This window comes from Labrus mixtus, chromosome 20, assembly GCF_963584025.1.
Source record: "Labrus mixtus chromosome 20, fLabMix1.1, whole genome shotgun sequence".
Lineage (NCBI taxonomy): Eukaryota > Metazoa > Chordata > Actinopteri > Labriformes > Labridae > Labrus > Labrus mixtus.
Genome location: NC_083631.1, coordinates 6643615 through 6662684, shown reverse-complemented (window position 1 = coordinate 6662684; position 19070 = coordinate 6643615). Strand labels below are relative to the sequence as shown.

The window sequence follows — 19070 nt, the reverse complement described above, 5'->3', positions numbered from 1 at the left end:
TGATGCTTTAAATAGTTCTGGCAGGTGTTTCAGTCTTCTCTTCCTCAGCACTCATTCTGGTCCAGTTATCTGCCAACTTCCACTCAGGGAATGTGCTTTGAACGCTATCCCAAGAGGAGAACATGATTGTTTTCTAACCCTGGTAAGAGATGTCTCATTGCCTTTTATGAACCTCAATTCAATGTTATTACTTAAGAGAAAACATGCAACCATCTGAGAAACATAGCAGTACTCCAACTCTGAATACTGCTCTTGTTAAATTCCAAGTGGTTTAGTCCAAGCGGCAAACTTCAGTGTTGATAAATATGCCAGCGCAGAAATGCCTAAAACTGCAGTTCCTCAAATGGCCACTTGATTCCGGCTCCGTTCCCAATTATTTGGCTCCTTAAATAAATGCTGCACTTCACATCAAAAATAATTATGTTTACAGCCTGGCATGTTATTGTGGTGAAGGGTATGGATTTGGCCTTTTGGTGTGACAGGAAGCTTCTACTGTCTGTTTGGTGTCACATCAACTAAAAATCACTGCGTCACCTGTGTCTTTTGTTTCCATTTTAATTTTCTTCTCCAAATATCAAGTACTTTCTTGTTTTTAATCACTAAATTTTGCAAGCAACCTCCTGCACACTATGTATATTGCACAATTTCATAGGCAACATATTTATGCAATATATACAGTGCTCTTTTTTTCAGTAACGGCAGCATGTGTGTGTCGACAATGACAACTCATGGATCCATTATCATACAGTCTATGCTTCCAGCCTTAAGACATGAAAGCATCCGTGCTAATACTTAATACTCCCTGTTGCAGATGAAAGGGAATTCACACTGTCTGAGACATATATCCTTAAGCGTAGTTCCTCTCTGTATCCTTCCCCCTAATCCTCTTCAATGAGTGGAGGGACTACTTTTTTGCCAGCCCTGCACTTTACTGATGCGCTTCGGTCTGGGATTTTTTTTCCTCCCTCCTCTCATCAGGCTTCAGCTTACATGTCATGCTGAACACCAGCACTTGCCAGTCAGTCCCTGTGAGATGAAGACTTGTGGTAATGCCCATTGATTTTGTGAGCAGGCAGATAGAAAAACCCTTCACACACACACACACACACACACACACACACACACACACACACACACAGGTAAAGCTCTAAAAATCCCCATTGATCTCTACAGGGGGAGAGCGATCCAATTTTATTTTTATTTTATGGAAATAATTTCTGCCTTCTCTGATCTCTTGTTGCCTCCTTAAGACCAGATGTATCAAGCTGGATGCTTTCTTCTCCTTTTTCCCACATTATTTGACTGCTATCTAGCTGTAGGTCTTTTGAAGCGTCAGTCCCTCCCTCCTGTGCAGCTCTGGATCTGTGAGGGATAGAAACAACTGTTTGAGGCTTTCTGGAGGAATTTCCTGCTAGACTAGTATACAGAGGGACTGTTCGGCCCTTGTCATGTGTATTAGTGCCTTCCTCTCTATCCTATCATGACTGCTCTCTGTAAGACTTCAGGTTGTGAGGTTTAATATCTGTGGTCGAGGGGAGGGAAATAATCCAGAAGCATTTTCCAAAGGCGTCTTTACACGCCTCACTTTATGGTGGATGGTATGGGTAGGGTGTTCTGTTTGTTGTAGCTATCAAAAGTATTGGTGATTTTTTTCAGAACAGGTGGTCGGCCTTGAAAAAACTCTTCAAGATGCAACAAGAGGAAAGCTGCAGGAGAGATCAGATTCTGTCTGTATTGCAGCATCCATCCACAAACTCTGCCACATTTTGAAGCTTATTGCTCTGAACATCCTCAAGCTTTTGAATTTTTGACATCTAATCGCTGTTGACCCAGGAATACCCTTCATGTTTTGTGTTTGTTCTGCATAATTCATAGTTCAAATTCTGTGCAAAGCCTGTCACAAAGCGCGCACCCAGCGAAGGGGATTGTCTCAGACTTGTGCTATTGAAAAACAGTTAATCCTCTGTGGATGGATATGTAAATATGACCGAGTGCGGCTCTGTGTTGCTGGAACGCTTCTGATTGTTGCGGATCAACTGATGTGTGTGTGTTGTGTTTGTTGTGGATGACGGTGCAGGGGAGACAGAGAAAGACTGAAAGAAGGGTTACCATAAAAACCTGTCGGATCCTTTAGGTACTTATAAGAATATATAATCCCCTTAGGAAACACTCAGCGTACCTACATGATAACAGCGGTATTATTCCACTGAATTAACCTACAGTAAAAGCACTTAGCATGCATCACAATCTGCAGGGTTTTTTTGTATTCAATGAAAGCTTTTTTTTCAGGTCATATCAGTCAATCAATCATTATCTGTATAGTGCCGTTCTATAACAGATGTTATCTCTTGACACTTTACAAAAAGAGCAGGTCCAGTCTGTACTCTTTGTTATTTGACTTAAGGCCCTGACACACTAAGGAGATCAGCTCCGTCGCTACCTGTCGGCCCCCCGTCTGCCTTTTTTCAGTAAGCACCAGAATGACTTGTCAGTTAAACTCGTCATTAATATATGAATTGATTCAGCGGTTACACGTCGTCTAAGCAGCTGAATAATCAGCACAGGCACGTGATGTAAACGTGCAAGGAAGACAGAAGTCAAGTGGTGCGCGCAGAGAAAAGTGTCGACAGTGATGCTGGTAAAGATTTGGATTGAGAAGAAGTCTCTAAAATGGTTTCAATGTCAATAAAACTAAACTATCCCCGTCACCACTAAACACAACAATCTGTGTTTTCCAACCTCTGTAGCAGTTAGGAAATGTTAGATGTTAAAGGGGACATATCCACTTCTACAGTGTTTGTGAACATATATTTGGGTAACCTGAGTGTCTACCGACCCACAAAATGTGAAATAAACCCATCCAGTCCTTTGTTTGTGGTCTGCATAAGTCTTACAACACCAAGACAAATGCTCCGTTTCATCACAAGCTGGATTCTGGTAAAAAAAAAAAAAAAAAATACCCTCCCCTCCCCTGGTATCTCCACCCATGGACTCCACCTCCAGCCTAGAACAAAACTTTTGCGCAGATCCGCCATATTTATTCTCGCTACAGAGGAGTGATGTCTACTGGGAAAACTCAGGGGGCTCATTGCATTTAAAGAGACACACGCACCAAAACGGAGCGTTCTGAGAGAGCTGGTTTATACAGGGTCACAAACCTCCTCTGGTGCTTGAGGATTTGTTATATTTACTATATTTTGTTATATGTTATATTCTGACCAAAGCACATCACAGAATGTTTCATTGTTTTTCACTGTTTTACAAAGTTAGAAAAGGGTTATAATATGTCCTCTTTAAGCTGTTGTTATACCGAAGATATGCACTTGGAATATTTTATGAGTGAATGAAATGCAACTGAAAAGCAGTTGAGTCATCAAATGTTTTGGCCCGCTGACATCAGAAAGCGTTGGAGTTTATTTTGACATGGAAACATGCTCCAAAGTGATGCTGTGTTCAAATGTGAAAATAAGCAGTGAAACTAATAAGATTTTTTTTTAAACGTGTTCCGTGCGTGCTCCTGACTCTGGGATCACGTTGAGATGATTGTAGGGGAAGGGATCCCAAAAGATCTAATCCTGCAGCTTTATTCGGGTCTTTGCGGTGATTTCAGGCCTTTGAACACCGAGCTCTATGGAGCGACATGCCCACGGGAACACAGATGAATATGACACACCAGTCAATTAGGGCCAGCAGAAAAAATATATAAATTAAGAAATCTCGCAGACGTTTCAGAAATAGCTCTGAGAGAAATGTGGAGCACAGAGACAGAGGGTGAGGGATTCAGCCTGCACAGTGGAGCTGCAACATGGGGAAATCATATTATAAATCCACAGTGTTATTGAGTCAATGTTGGAAGGTGACCCTTAGCTGTAAGTTGTGAAAAAGGTCTAAATGCTTAAAGTATGTATTCATGTTTTATGAACATGTTTGAATGAAAGATATCAATCAACGAGGCTGATAAGAGAGAGCTGTCAGTCATTGAATTTAGAATTAAAAAGAAATCCTTCTTCCCCTCGAGGAGAATACTTTCAGACTTAAACAAGAGGAGAGAACTTGAGCACCAAGATTGCAACCAACTCATTTTGTATTCATGAAGCTCAGTTCTGTTAAAGTGCACTAATCCCCCGCGTGGCTTTAATGTGGGTTTCAATCACTCAGTCGATTTTTTTTGACCGAGATCCTATCGTTTATATTTGTTTTCAGAGGTTGAGCTCCTGTTTTATTCCTGATTCCTGACCCATCCTGTCTCTGGTCTTACAGTATTTGGTGCGTTTCATTTTGTGTCCCTGTGTAGTGTGTCTTGTTAAACTGAACACACAGAGGGTAGTCACAGAGCAGCGGGGCTTTGCAGGCCCATAAGCCATGGCTTGATCCCTGACACATACAGACAGGGACTCCCAGCCATCTGGCCAGATGAGACACTTGGATACGGCTCTCTCTCTCTCTCCCTCTCTCTCGCTCTCTCTCTCTGTCTCGCTCGCCCACTCACAGACACAATTTACGGTAGTTCTGAGGATTTCTGTCATCTATCTCAAGGGTTGCCAGAGCGCTCTGGTGGTCACAGATAGTGACCTAGCCCTCGGCTTCTTATCCCCCCCCCTCAAAGCCGCGCATTTGGATTCCAAACTCAAGGCTTCAGTTTCAGCCTGCAGGTTTTATTACGGCCAGAAGGTCACAGAGACAGAGACAGAGAGGGAACAGAGGATAATTGGGAGAGGAGGAATATGTGAGATTAAACTGAATGAGATATCTGGAAGATGGAGAGCAGAACACTGTAGAAAAGTCTGGCTAAACTCGCCTTTAAGGATCAATACCCTTTCTTTCTAACATCCTGTAACACATACACATTTATGAGTAAGGATTTTCTTTTGAAGGTCTGTTTGTTTCAACTTTTCATCAACTCAGCTCGTGCACTTTGAGAGTTTCCTGAGCTCTGCCTCGTGGAGTATTCGACGGCCCCTTCATTAGTTGTATTGCAATGCTCTACCAAAACAGACATGATGATGCACATCCTGAAGAAGTGGAGCAAGGTTACACTCGTTTTTGTCAACTTTAAAGGTCATGGAAATGTACAAGTAGTGGCGATAAGGTGCCTTGAAGGATAGCAGTGCTCCATGAAATGGGAAAAGAAAACCTTGAACTGATGCAGGTTTAAAAAACGTTACAGAAGAGACTTTGTGCATGATTTATGAGGGAGCACATTCATTGAATATGTTCATAATGCCTCAGGAATGATGCAAACTTTTTGGGTGAGTAATGTTAAATTAAAAAAAAGTGTTTGTATAATAAGCACATTCAAGTGTATGGCTGTTTTGAAACCTCCTACTGTACTAGTAGTACCGATTTGACCAAAATGCATATGCAAACAAATGCAAGATATGCAGTTTGCCAAAAATATCCAGATGTAGTACAGAATTGGTAAGACCAGTCTCTCTCACGTACTGTTTCCCACAATGCAAAGCGGCAAATCAGAGATAGAAATGGCGGTAAGCACCGGCCATCGTAACAGATGCAAACACAGATTTTGTGAGGCCGCTGGTTTTGGCTCAGTTCCTGGAGCAGGCGCCCCATGTGCAGAGGCTATAGTCCTCGTCACACCGTTCAACGACCGATCCTGATGCTTATGGTGCATTTCATCCCCTGCCCTCTCCCCCCACATTTCCTGTCCATCTTCTGTTGAACAAAATTAAGGTAAAAAAAAAAAAAAAAAGCCCCCAAAATCATCTAGAAAAATACAGTGGATATAAGTTTTGGTCACATTTGCACAGACCTTCATCGGCTCTCTCTCGTAGCTAACCCTTCTGTAACTTTATGGAAATCTACGATTTAGCCCCCCCTATTCTCCTCACACCATCAGTTGATCCCAAAGTTCAGAGTTGTGTTATATCACCAAAACATGTTGAGTTGTATGATATGATTTGCATTTTTTTTATGCTTTGTACGGTAAGATTTTGCAGCGTTTTGACCTTCCGGGCATCCGTACAGAGAAGACTCAGCCTCACTCTGGCTGTCTTAACCTTCTGGTCCTTTTTTTAAACCGCTAACAAGCTCGTCTTCCATTGTTCTTCCACTATATCATGCAGTTACCAAGGTTACCACAGCTTCCAGCCAATGAGAGCTGAGATATATCCCTTATCATGGTGAAAAGTTTCTCACACATAAAGGCAGAATCCCTTCAAGTATATAATCTATAATGAATGTCCCTCATAATGGATTCAGATGTTTAATGTATAAAGTATGTCATAGTTTAATGAATCATTTCTTTAAAGGAGATCATTAATAAAACGACATGACCCCCGGAGCAGCTCAAGCGTCTAAAAGATCAAAACACACATTTCTGCACCTCCGCACTCCCACATACTGAATTCTGAAACGCTGCAGAGATCTGATCACTGATAGTCTCACTCAGTCTTCATATTAATTCCCCACTCTCTCCGACCCCATGGGTATCTAATAACTTTGAAATTGAAGCACGGACTCGGGGCCCTCATCCATCTTCGTCGAGTCACGTCTTCTTCCCAGCATTCTTATGTTAATATCGCCCATACTGCTTCCCACACAGGCGGATAACTTTGCCTTCTCCCTCCCGGCGATGCCTCACCCCTGTGTGTTGAAAATAGCTGAGCACTAGAACACAACTTGTGTAACATTGATTTGAAATTCAATCTAGACGACTACCTCGGGGCCCCGGGGCCGAATCTTAGATCCCTCTCTGCGATACCACTGCTGGAGGAAGCGGGGGAGAAAAAAAAAAAAAGCGGCATGCATTGAGGGAAATAAAGAGGCGGACAGACAGAGACAGATATACACACAAAATATATCTACAGCTGTTTGCAGATGTTATGACACACACATAGCCTTGACAGTCTTTGCTTGTGTTCTGATAAGTCTGCATGTGACGCTGCTGACAGACGAGCATCCTCTGACACAAATCAGCAGACTGAAAGGGTTTTATCTCACTATCTTTTATCTCGTCCTCCATCCTTTCACCTGTCTGTCACCTTGAGAGACGTGAGGGTGCGCGACAAGGTGCCACTTACACACCAATGTCCTGAATGAGCCAAAACCCTCATAGTCGTACAATCAGCCGTACTATTTCTACTGCAGATGATTCAACTGTAGTGACACTCCTTGAAAAACACGTTAAGAGGGTTGGGAAATGATACATTCGTTGGTTAAATTAGTTTTTTTGAAAGGCAAATATGTTGTCTTTTTATTGGGTTGTGATAGAAAAATACAGAGGTGGAGAAAAGAAAAGGAAAATATGGGGGGGGGGAGAAGGGAATGGCTGAGATGGGATGCAAACATTGACAAGGGTGCAAATGGAAAGATTGAAAAGAAAACGGAGGAGGAGGAGAAGTGGAGGAGAGCCGCTGCAGGATGCTTGATAATTGGTGTCAAGTGGGGTCAGGCTGGCGAAAGGGAATTTCATTTGGCAGCACCGTAACCTAACTGAACTGGTAAATCAAAAGCTCTGCCTCTGAACTTCTTGTATGAGTACATCGTGATGCTTCACAGAAACATGGCTCCAGGATGACTGAATGCTGAACGGTCAGATCTTTTCATTTGTGTGTGTTCAGGTCCAAATGTGAGTTTTATACTGTATAATCAGATCTGGTAGCAATGCACAAACACACACACGCACACACACACACACACACACACACACACACACACACACACACACACACACACACACACACACACACACACTGACACACACACACACACACACACACACACACACACACACACACACAAACAGGACAGAGAGTCAGACAGAGACAAAGTGCTTGTCAGTAGGGGGTTGAAATCTGCAGTGGATTACCAGTAGATGACAGATCTCCTGTGCACCCTCTCTCTCTCTCTCCCTCTTTGTCTACAGTGAATCAGCGGGATGCCTTTACAGTATTAATGCAGCGGGAGTCAAAGGCTGCCCCGACTGAAGGTTTAGTTTTTAGATGAAAAGTGCACTACAAATAAAATGCGTTATTATTTTTATTATGACGATTGTTTTCCTTCTCCACTATTTTATGCACATTTGAATTTGAACGTTCATTTGAATCTTCTATATTTATTCAGGATTAAAACCAAAGGAAAAGTAACATTAGTAACACTGTGCTACATCATATAAAAATACAAAACTGCTCTAGGAGTCTTTCTGAAGTATGCCGGACTACGTCACATGTATATAAGATTGCAATAAATTTAAAATACTTTTCGACACTGCATGTTTTAATTATTTTAATGATAAATAGTGTGAAAAAGTACCAAAGCTTTAAAAATCGTCAGAATGTCAATCACATTTTTAACCAAAACGCTGTCTAAAATGCATAACTACATGTTTCAATGTGCTGTTTCAGAACTGACATTTTGTAATTTGTATGTTATGCAATTAAGGCATGGAGCAGGAGTATGCCTTCAATTTTTGACAACCCAATTTTGAGTGTCTAGGACTTTTATTTGTCTTTCTGTGGTATTGAAACAGATGTTGACATTACTTGATTTGTACTAGTATCATGTTGAAGTTTAAAAATCTGGCACTCTATCAGAAGATATCATAGCAGAAAGCTTTAACAGTCACATAGAATACAGACAACGTGCAGCTTCAGAGTGATTTTAAGGTTGTTGTGTTTTCTGCTTTATTCTAATTAACTAACACTTGTAGACCATTAGGGGGCAGCCTTACTCATACAGTATCATACATCTATCAGTCAGCATGATCATGTGAAGAGAGAGGGTCATTTTCTTCTCATTCTGAAAGGTGAAATAGTGGCGCCCTTTGTATTAAGTTTTTTTTATAAGGGTTTGTCTTTGCTGCCCTCTTTCTGTTGGTAACACAAATGAATTTACTTGTGTCATAGCTTCTTACTCTTGGCAGCTTGTGTGTCTATGTATCAGTGTGTGTGTGTGTGTGTGTGTGTGTGTGTGTGTGTGTGTGTGTGTGTGTGTGTGTGTGTGTGTGAGAGAGAGAGAGAAACGTGGAGTGTGTCTGCAGAGTCTGGGCCACAGCTGTTGGTATGTCCCCCCCCCCCCCCCCCCCCCCCCCCTCCTCTCTCCCGTCTCTCTAATATAACCCTCCACTGTGCAGGTCTAAGCTCATGAAAGAGTATTAAAACTGCCGAGTCAGCACAAACAGAGTCCACAGAGGCAAGCAGTTCAGCTTCATCACTTCTCACACACACACACACACACCTACACACACAGATTCTGCTGAACTACAGTATGTTTGCTGTAGCCTCCACCTCACTTACTTGGTCTTTTTTTTATCACATGAAGGCTGTGTGAGTGTTCCTCTGACAAAGTGATTTTGTCCTAAGGTTTTCAAAAAAGTCGATACCTTGATACTTGTCTATACTACGTGTTTTTTAACGACAAATTCTCTGTTAGTTTAATGATTGATAGAATCGAAATATACAGAAGCTTTAAAAAAAAAACTTGAGACAGGTGTAGGAGAGGAATAAATCCAAAAAGGATTGCAGGCAAATTCCTGCACACTGGATAAATTGCACAATCCCTTGGCAATGTGCAATTTATCCAGTGTGCAGGAATTAGCCTGCAATTTTTTTGTAATATAAAAACAAGAAGTTACACCTGCCCAGGACTTTCATTTCTGTCGCTGTGGTATTGAAACAGGAATCAGTGGTCTTATTTTTACTAGAATCGGATCAAAGTTTTAAAATCTGTTACCGTGACAGGAAGTTTAATTTCTTACATCTTAGTGACCACGGAAAACAAAGCCAGTTATACCCATCAGTCAGGTTTCCGTTACACATTTTGCACGATGGAAATTGAAATCTAGCGGAGGGGGGGGGGGGGGGGGGGGGGGTCATATACGGTGGAATACATTTGGGTGAAAAGCATCATTAAGGGAACTGACTAGAAACCTTGTTCCTCTGAAGTTCTCCTGATAAAAACAAACCTTCAACGTTTGACTGCCTCTCTCTCTCTCTTTCTGATTTTCTGTGCAGAGTTATTGAAGTGCAAACTGTTATTATGCACAACTCATGCCTAAATCACAAAGAAGAAAAGCCTCCATTTCCCCCCTCAGTGGTCGCTTCTTTTTGTGCTTCTTTGCCTTTTTTTTTTTAGCAGCGCTGATAATCTCTACACGATAAGGTGCTTTGATAGAGACATATTTGACTGATAACGATGTGCGTCTCAGGTGCAATGAGCGCTCCAGCTTGTAAAGGTCACCTTTGAAACTACCTGCCCTCTTTATCTACAGCTTTTCTTTTGCCGTCTAGTGCCCTGAAATTAGAAACACCATTTGTTCCTTCCCGGCTGTGGATGAGAAAAGAAGAAGGGATTACAAAAGCAGGGATTGATTTTTGGGGTAAATGGCTGCTTCCCCGACACGTCAGTGAAGAAGCGGATGGGTTATTTTCAGTGGTTTAAATTGTCGAGACAATCGAGAGAGATGGAGGGAGGAAAACTAAAACAACCCTCCACCTTAAAGTCCAATCTGCACTGAAGACAGAACAGGAGGGGGGGTGAGGGGGGGTGAGGGGGAGCAAGTGGCAGCATGTTGGAGAGTCTGCATGTGTGTGTTTGTGTGCAAGCAGAGCAGCTGCAGCAGGTTAATGCCAGGTGTGTGTGTGTGTTTGTCGGTGGAAAGAAAGTGTGGAGGGATAATATCCCACTGCCAGACAGACAGACACAAAGAGGCTTCTAGCAGTTCCTGACTCAGATCCATGGCTCGGCTGGCAGTGCTTCACATCTCTATGATGTCTGTTTGTGTGAGCGTGATCGCTGGAAGGAACTTCAGGATGTGAGCAAGAATCTCATCCAGCTTCCCCTTCAGCAGCCGTGTCCACACAGGCTTTGGTCTCGTGCGTCAGCCGCTGTCCCAGAAAAGGGATGCGGGCGCCGAGATGAGTTCCACCCTGCAGGAGACGAAAACAAAAGCTGATGAAAGCCGAGCAGATTTGCATAAGACAGGAACAGAAATATCTCAAATCAAAAGAAGGGGAACATCGGAAATACAGAAACACTGACGTTAATTAAAGCTTTTATTTTGATTAAAGTTATAATGTCTTTGTCACCTGAGTCTGGGAGACGAGCAGAATCCACATCTTCATCCCCGGTTGTAACAGATCTTTTCCTCTTTAGGATGTTTATAAAGAAATATAAGAGCTTTTCAATTACAAAGAATGGGATGCTCTTCATCAAATAATCACCCTGCTGATGTTTTCTGTACTCTTATCTTTCAGGCAGACCCGAGAGCAGGAAACCCCTCCAGACTTCTTCTACTTCTCCGACTTCGAGAGGCACAATGCTGAGATTGCTGCGTTTCACTTGGACAGGTGAGTTTTTACTCTGTTGTGTTGAGATTTCTCTGTGACTCGTCGGTTTTCCCTTCACAGGGCTATTTTTCCAATCATCCTTCAGTCTGTAAGAGGTCACCCAGGTTCGTTCACACAGACAGGACAACCATTTAGAAACCGGAGGTGTGCCGCCGGTAATGCACTTAAAGAGTGTGAAAATGTGAATGGGATTTGGTACACGAGGGATTAGATAACACACAGAGCGCTCAGATCATCTTTACTTGAAGCTGAGTATAATGATTCCCTCGTGATCCTTTTACTCAGCAGATTTCAGCAGACAAGGTTAAAAAAAAAAAACTCTCAACAGAGGAGCGTTAAGAGGAGTCAAATCTGATCGTTTGGGATTCTGGGGAGGATGATTAAATGTGTGCATGCTGTCATAGGCCAGAAGTCAGATTGATTCCTACCTCCTGACAATCAGGAAGGGATCTGGTTTGTGCCCCTGCTTCCTGCTGATGTTGAGCCCAGATTATTCGGTTATGTGAACGTTTTACAGATGTAATCTCAAACCTCTAAAAACGGCCGCAGACCCATCGTAGCTGCCCCGATAACATCAACATGTTTGACATTTAGAAGTTAAACCCTGGATTATTAGGTTGGTACTTTCCGAGCAGGATGGCAACAAACAATGACAGCGAGACGGAGAGAGAGGGGTGGTGAAGTTGTTTACATGCAACTGTAAATACTTTTTCTCAAAACTTCCCCGCTCTGCTGAGTTTACGTCTGCCTCTGTGAGGTCACGTGTGATGGTCGTTCTAACATTATCCTGCAGTGAGTAAAGGGCCATCATTTTCAGGTCTTCAGAGAACATGTCTCCTCTTGTGTTTCATGCAACCAGATGTTTAATTCATCCAGGATATTTAACCTCCTGTAGTCTGAGCTTGGCCTGTGTTTGGTGACCTCAGATGCATGTGTTTGCGTGGGCAGGAAGATGAAGCCAAACAGGAAATGTCATTACTACCAGGCGATGGTTTAAGAGCGACAAATTAAAGTCCAGTTTCCCTAACTCATTTATAGCTTCATATCGACTCAAACTTTGTGTAGATAGATCTGTTATTCCAGACAACTGTGCTGAAATGTACAAAAATACCCTAGAGACTGAAGTGAAGAGGGAGAATCACTGCCTTCCAGTAATGACTTTGATATTTCAGGCGCTGTGTTAATCCTCTCCTCTGTGCCTTTGCTTTATATTACCATCTGTTGAGAGTCATGAGGGTTCATTCAGGGAAACCCCACACATGTGAACGCACTCACACAGGTGCTCCTTTGTCACCACGGCCAGACATGACGGTGCAGTTTGCTGACCATGTATAGTGTCCTCTATAGGCTAAAGTTTCACACTCACCTGTGTGTGTGTGTGTGTGTGTGTGTGTGTGTGTGTGTGTGTGTGTGTGTGTGTGTGTGCTCCCAGGAGGCTTAGATTTAGTCTGAATGTTCTGGGTCATTTGGACAGCAAACCCACAGAGAGGCCGCCTGAAGAGGGGCTGAATAGGTATAGTGTGCTGCCATCAGAGGATAAGAATGAGTGAGGCAGGCAGCAGGTGGAGAAAGAATCTGAGCAGAGTGAAGCAAACAGAACATTTATATTTAGAAAAAGAGCTATAATAGGTTTGGGTTAAAGTGTGTGTGTGGGGGGGGGGGGGGGAAGCAGGGCGAGGCAGGCAAACACAAACCTTTCAGTCTTTGTTTCCATGCTGGATGTCAATATGTTTAGGATGCCCATCACAAACGCTGATGGGAAGCAATGTAAGGATGATGAATCATAAGATTTACGAGAGCTGGAATTGCAGAATAAGTCTTGCACTGACAGGTTGTTATGGAAACACTTGGGAGGAAAGTATTGTGGTGCCTCTCTTTTTTGGGAGCTTTCTTTATTCAGAGAATCAAAATCTTACAATGACAAATATACTGCTACGGGTCGCTGGTGGAGTAGTGGTTACTACTCCACCAGCCTCCAGGCGGACAACCTGGGTTTCGGGTCCAAGCTGTGGCACCTTTCCCCACTTTCTCGCTCTCCAGTTCCTGACTCGGTCCTCCGTCCTGTCTCTACAGAAAGGCAGAAAAAGCCCACAAAATAAGTATACTAGTAGTTGCTGCGGAGTTCATCCAGGTATTTTGTGGATGCACAAGTGATGAGTGTTAATAATAGAGAGTTAATATTAGCAGGAAAGCACATTATCAGGAGAGTTCACCTCCAGGGGATAAAAGTCTAACGCTCCAGCCTCTGTTTTGGATTTGTAGACATCCATGTTCGTCTCTTCTCCCCGGTGTTTCCTCTTCATCTGAATTCTAAAATGTGGTGTAAATGCTTACCATTACATTTTCTCTGCATGAGGATTTGTATGCAAAGGGAATATTGTATGAAAAGGGGCGGAAGTACTCTCTTAGTTTCTACAGTTTGTGTGGTTTGAAACGATCTGGTTCAAGGTTGGCTGAAGACGCTGTTGATGGAAATTTGTCCCACCTGGTGCACCATCAAAGACTGAGTTGGAGGTCGACCTGAAGCTGCATCTATTTGGAGTCAAATTAATTGTGCAATTACTGTGTTTTACTTTCCATTTTGCTAATATGCCGGCTTTAATGTAACTGTATGTTTGCAGAACTTCTCATGAAGTGGATTTTTCACTAAACTTAACTACTGCCTTCCTCGTCCTCTTTCTCTGTAGGATCCTGGACTTCCGGAGGGTTCCCCCGGTGGCAGGACGGCTTGTCAACATGACGAGGGAGATCAGAGACGTGACACGTGATAAAAAGCTGTGGAGGACCTTCTTCATCTCACCAGGTAGAGACACTCTGCCAGCTTGTGCAGCTTGGCACAGTGATACAGCTCCTTGGCTGCGTCACTCTTCCTGTTTGGAGTGAGAAGAAAAACAAGCGCACATCACTGGCTTCAGCTTCAAGTAAACTGAGTGATGTTTGAAGTGGATGATGTGTGATGTGTGATGAAGTGTCCACAAGGTGGCACTGTAGGCCAGCTAATTCTGAAAAAATCTAACACAACCTTCTTATTAAGATAAAACTAAATGAACAAAAAATCCAATTAAAGCAATGTTAATAAACATCAATAACATCTTTATTGTGAACACTGTTGCAATTTAACCCAGACAACAACATATGAAGATATTCCAGGATTAACGTGAGGAGGAAACTTTAGCATCATTCTGAGAAAGGGTCAATTTGTAAACGTATCATTGGTGAACATTACGTTGAAGATTTTACATCTTACATAATACTCATGCAGTTTAAAGAGACAAATTAAGAAGGTGTGTTTCTTACGTCTAATATCTGCTGAGTCAGTTCTCATAACCATGGAAACACAGCCCTCTTTCTCTGTTCAAGTTTTCATTTCCTCCTCAGTCTTCATATTTGCTTTCCTAATTCAGATTAAGAAAGAATATGTGCCAAACCTCCGCCTGTTCTTCCATTTTAAATCTAAATCAGACATTCTTTCTCTCCTTAGCCAATAACGTCTGCTTCTACGGCGAGTGCTCATACTACTGCTCCACCGAGCACGCTCTGTGTGGCAAACCGGACCAGATCGAAGGCTCACTCGCGGCCTTCCTGCCAGATTTAAACCTGGCCAAACGTAAGACCTGGAGGAACCCCTGGAGACGCTCCTACCACAAACGCAAGAAAGCAGAGTAAGACTATGACAACAACGAAAAAGCAATACTTTACCTCCACATTTTATGATTTCTGTATATTATACTTATTCATGTTTTTTTGCATGAAATCTCAGATGGGAGGTTGACCAGGATTACTGTGACGAGGTGAAGCAGACGCCTCCGTACGACCGAGGCACTCGACTGCTGGACGTCATGGATATGACCATCTTTGACTTCCTAATGGGTAAGAGTGGATGATGACATCACCGTAACAAACAGGTTATTATTATATAGTTATAATTAAACACAATTCTTTTGTTCTCTCCACTACGACGTCTCCTCGTTCAGGTAACATGGATCGACATCATTATGAGACATTCGAGAAGTTTGGAAATGACACGTTCATAATTCACCTGGACAACGGAAGAGGGTAAAGACGGTCAAAGGTTTTTGATCTCCTATAATGAAAATGTTGAATTCATATGAGTGAATCATCTCACACAGTGTTATATGTCTGTAACATAATGTAACTCCAGCATAGATTGTGTTTTAGTGACACCTCCTTTAGTTTTCTATCTTTCTCCGTCCTGTTGCAGGTTTGGAAAACACTCCCATGACGAGCTGTCCATCCTGGTGCCTCTTAGCCAGTGCTGCAGGTCAGACTTTGATGACTTACTCATTTGTTCTTGTCTTTATTGTATGTATGCTGTTGTTGTTTTTTGTTGCTTTGTGACCTTTGTCTGCTAAAAGTGCTCCATAAATAAACTTTTCTTACTTACTTACTATGAAACCCCCCAAACTAGAATCAGGTGCAACTGACTGTCTTCAGGTTAACAAGTGCATTAAAACGCTTAAAGATAAACCTGGGGCCGCAGGTAGCCTAGTGGTTAGTGCACTCACACGTACAGAGGATATACTCCTCCAAGGGGGCTGCCGGGGCTCGAATCCAACCTGTGGCTCCTTACACGCATGGCATTCACCTCTCTCTCTCTCTGCCTGATATCCACCTCTATAAAGTACCCGTCTTTACAATAAAGGCCCTAAAATAAAACAAATAAGTCCCATCAAAACAAAGTGTATACACTGTAGATAACTGAAGAGTCCGAAGAGGTTAAATTAACTAATTCAGTCTTGTAAACAAGCTGTCATGAGAGATTTAGTTTACTGCTACATTAAGGCTTCTTAACTCGACCTCTGGACGCCTTAAAGGCTTTATATGCGCTATATATAATACATATCAAGTATATCCTCTGAAAATAACTCAGAGTCATGACTGTCTACAATGGGTGTAACACCCGAGTCCCACTGTCTGTGATGTTTTCAGAGTTTTCAGAGTCCTATCTTCACTTTGTTTACATCGCCCGGACAGCCGGCCGGCTCCTCCCCTTGCATATAAAAGTTGTTTAATTGAGGGACTAGAGAAAAGAAGAATAACATACTGTACTCACTGCTTAACTGTGTTTCTAGATCACGCTCATTTCAGGTAAATTTACATGCAGTGTGAAGATACGAGCATAATAAAGATTGCTAGCATTAGCATGCTAACACAACAATGCACTGCAAGTTGTTTTGGTTTCATGCTGGTGCTCAAGGGCGACATCTGCTGGATCAAAAAATTGCATATAAAGCCTTTAAGGCTTCTTAAATCGAGCTCTGGACGCCTTAACTACAAGATGATTCTTCCTGAATGATGTTACCTGTTAGATTTTATTCACTCATCATTTCATCATCAAATTTAGAATATAGAGAGTTAAAGTTTTATAATACAAATCTTTTGTCCCCTCATCTCCAGATTGAGGAAGTCCACCTACCTGCGCCTCCAGCTGTTGGCCAAAGAGGAGTACAAGCTGAGCTCGCTGATGGAGGAGTCTCTGCTCCGAGACAAACTGACCCCCATCCTCATCCAGCCTCACCTCCAGGCCATGGACCGCAGGCTCCGGCTGGTGCTGCAGGTCCTGGCGGGCTGCATAGAGAAAGAAGGTCACGTTAACGTGGTGGAGGAAGATCTAGTCGACACAGCCACCCACAGGAGCCCGGGCCACAGGTAGTGAGGGCGCAAACCAGAGGAACACATGAAGAAGAAAAAAAAACATGGACGTCTGTGGCTGTTGGTCCAATGGGGGAAAAGCCCCTCTTCTGATATCAAGCTGAATTCAGTGAATTCCAAGACTTGCCATTATTGCCTCTAAGGAACCTGCTTTTATTTTTTGTTGGTATAGAAGAAACTGTCCACAGATATGAAGAGAGACTTCTTAGAAACAGATGTTGTTTGAGACATTAAAGAGCCACTGCTGTGTTCAGTTTGTCTCTGTCAGAGGGTTTTGTTTTATGTGTTTTATTATATTAGTACATAACCAAATGAGAACCTACACTGACTGGGCACCACATGGTCAGACAATAAGCTTTATTAGCAGTTTTCCAAAATGTATAAAAAGGTTCACAAATTGTGTTGGAAGATGTTTTCTTTTCTTTTTTGTACGACCTGTCTCGGTTCTTCGGTTTTCAACTTCTACAATCAGCAGAAAAAATGTACAACCAGGAGATATTTCAAACAGTGTGTTCTGTTGATCTTTATAAGCTTTTTTGTTTCAGCTCAGACATGGAGAAGTCTGAGTGAACATGTTACCACATATCTGAACTGCATAAATCTGTTAATCAATGTTGTACTCCAAACAGCACCTTCACTTTGCCTTATTCTTTTTTTTTCCTCCTCCGTCCCTCCTGCAAGTCTAGCTGGCTCTACGTGCAGTATAACAACAACAACAACAACAACAACAACAACAACAACAACAACAACAACAAAAAATCTAAAAATCTGATTTTCCAAACCAAAAAAACTCTACATACAAAGACTAGAGAGCAGTGTACTGGTTTGTGTTCTTTAAATGCACTATCATGTTGACACCCAGGTCTGGAACATTTACAGCTGTCGATGTACGCGATGCAAAAAAAAGCTACAGTTTGTATGTTGATTCATTTTTATCATGTCTAAGTGACTATTTATTGGGAGTGGGAGTGTTTTCAATAAGTTCTAGATTATCTTTTTTTTGCTTTTTTTGGGGAAATATTTACTTTAGGTATCTTAGTATTTGGATACGGTTTAATAGACATTCCTCTCTGGGTACTATTTTCACATTCAGATGGTTGGAAAACAACACTTACTTCTGGACTTAACGTTGTAGAAGTGGTGCCATGCAGTTTCCCCTCCTGAGAGTCCTGTGCACTGGCTAACCTGGTACCTGTGCAATGACAGAATTACAGTACTTGAATGTTTTTTTGGTTTTTCAGTGTGGACAGGATTCATAGAGCTACAAACAGTGTAAAGCTACAAAGGCTGGACTTCAGAGTGAGAAGTGCTTTTAGAGGTGACAATGCCTCGTCCCTCCGCAGGGATAACCTTGGGCACTGGTTTCATATTTTCAGTGTAAATACCTATAAATACATTGAAGACCGAACGAGCTTCACCGCACAGTGATTTGCTTCTGTTTTCTGCTATCGCATTGTTACTGTGAAGATCTGTTTACTAAATGATTCAAGTGTGCAATAAAAGCAAAAGTGAGCACAAACGTCTCTTTGTGACACGTCTCTTTCTCCTTCATGAGACTGGACAGAGGTGAGTGTTTCCTTTTTATTACGGTGTGTCGACTCAACAGCAGGGACAACCCCAGAGAACCACATAACAAAGATAGCGTTCATTATGAAGCTGTGACTGACTCAATCACACTCCAACACTACTAACCTGTGCAATTCACAACACACAGCTGGAGCTCAAAGTCATGGACAATCCATAACAGACAAATTTCAACATGTCAAATTATGTTAAGTAGTCTTTTCTAATGCAGATTAGGCAGTCCTTCTGGTTTAGTTGAATTTCACATTTCACAAATACATTATCAAGGCTCTTAAGATGAAACCATTGCACCATCAGAGGTGAGTCAAAGCTGGTCACTTTACATCTTAGCCTCATAACTTGTCAAATACAAATTTCAGAGTAAGTCTAAGCTCTGCCTGAAACTGAATATCACTATTTTACAGTATAAATAAAATCAATAGTAAGACAGTTAGCTAACAGTGTTATTCTGTAGCTTAATAAAACATCTGAACTGCCTGATTTACCTTTTATGTAAAATGTGAGGCA

General features: G+C 42.2%; 1 protein-coding gene across 1 annotated transcript in view; it reads left to right on the top strand.

Annotated features, from left to right (window-relative positions):
- fam20ca (FAM20C golgi associated secretory pathway kinase a) overlaps positions 1–17745 on the top strand; it is a 38593-nt gene extending 20848 nt beyond the window's left edge. The window contains exons 4-10 of the mRNA XM_061065424.1: positions 11214–11306; positions 13994–14109; positions 14788–14968; positions 15067–15176; positions 15281–15362; positions 15529–15588; positions 16725–17745. Of these exons, the coding sequence (XP_060921407.1) occupies positions 11214–11306; positions 13994–14109; positions 14788–14968; positions 15067–15176; positions 15281–15362; positions 15529–15588; positions 16725–16980 (898 nt within the window). The 3' untranslated portion in view covers positions 16981–17745. The remainder of the gene's footprint in view (positions 1–11213; positions 11307–13993; positions 14110–14787; positions 14969–15066; positions 15177–15280; positions 15363–15528; positions 15589–16724) is intronic.
- Positions 17746–19070: the final 1325 nt, after the last annotated feature.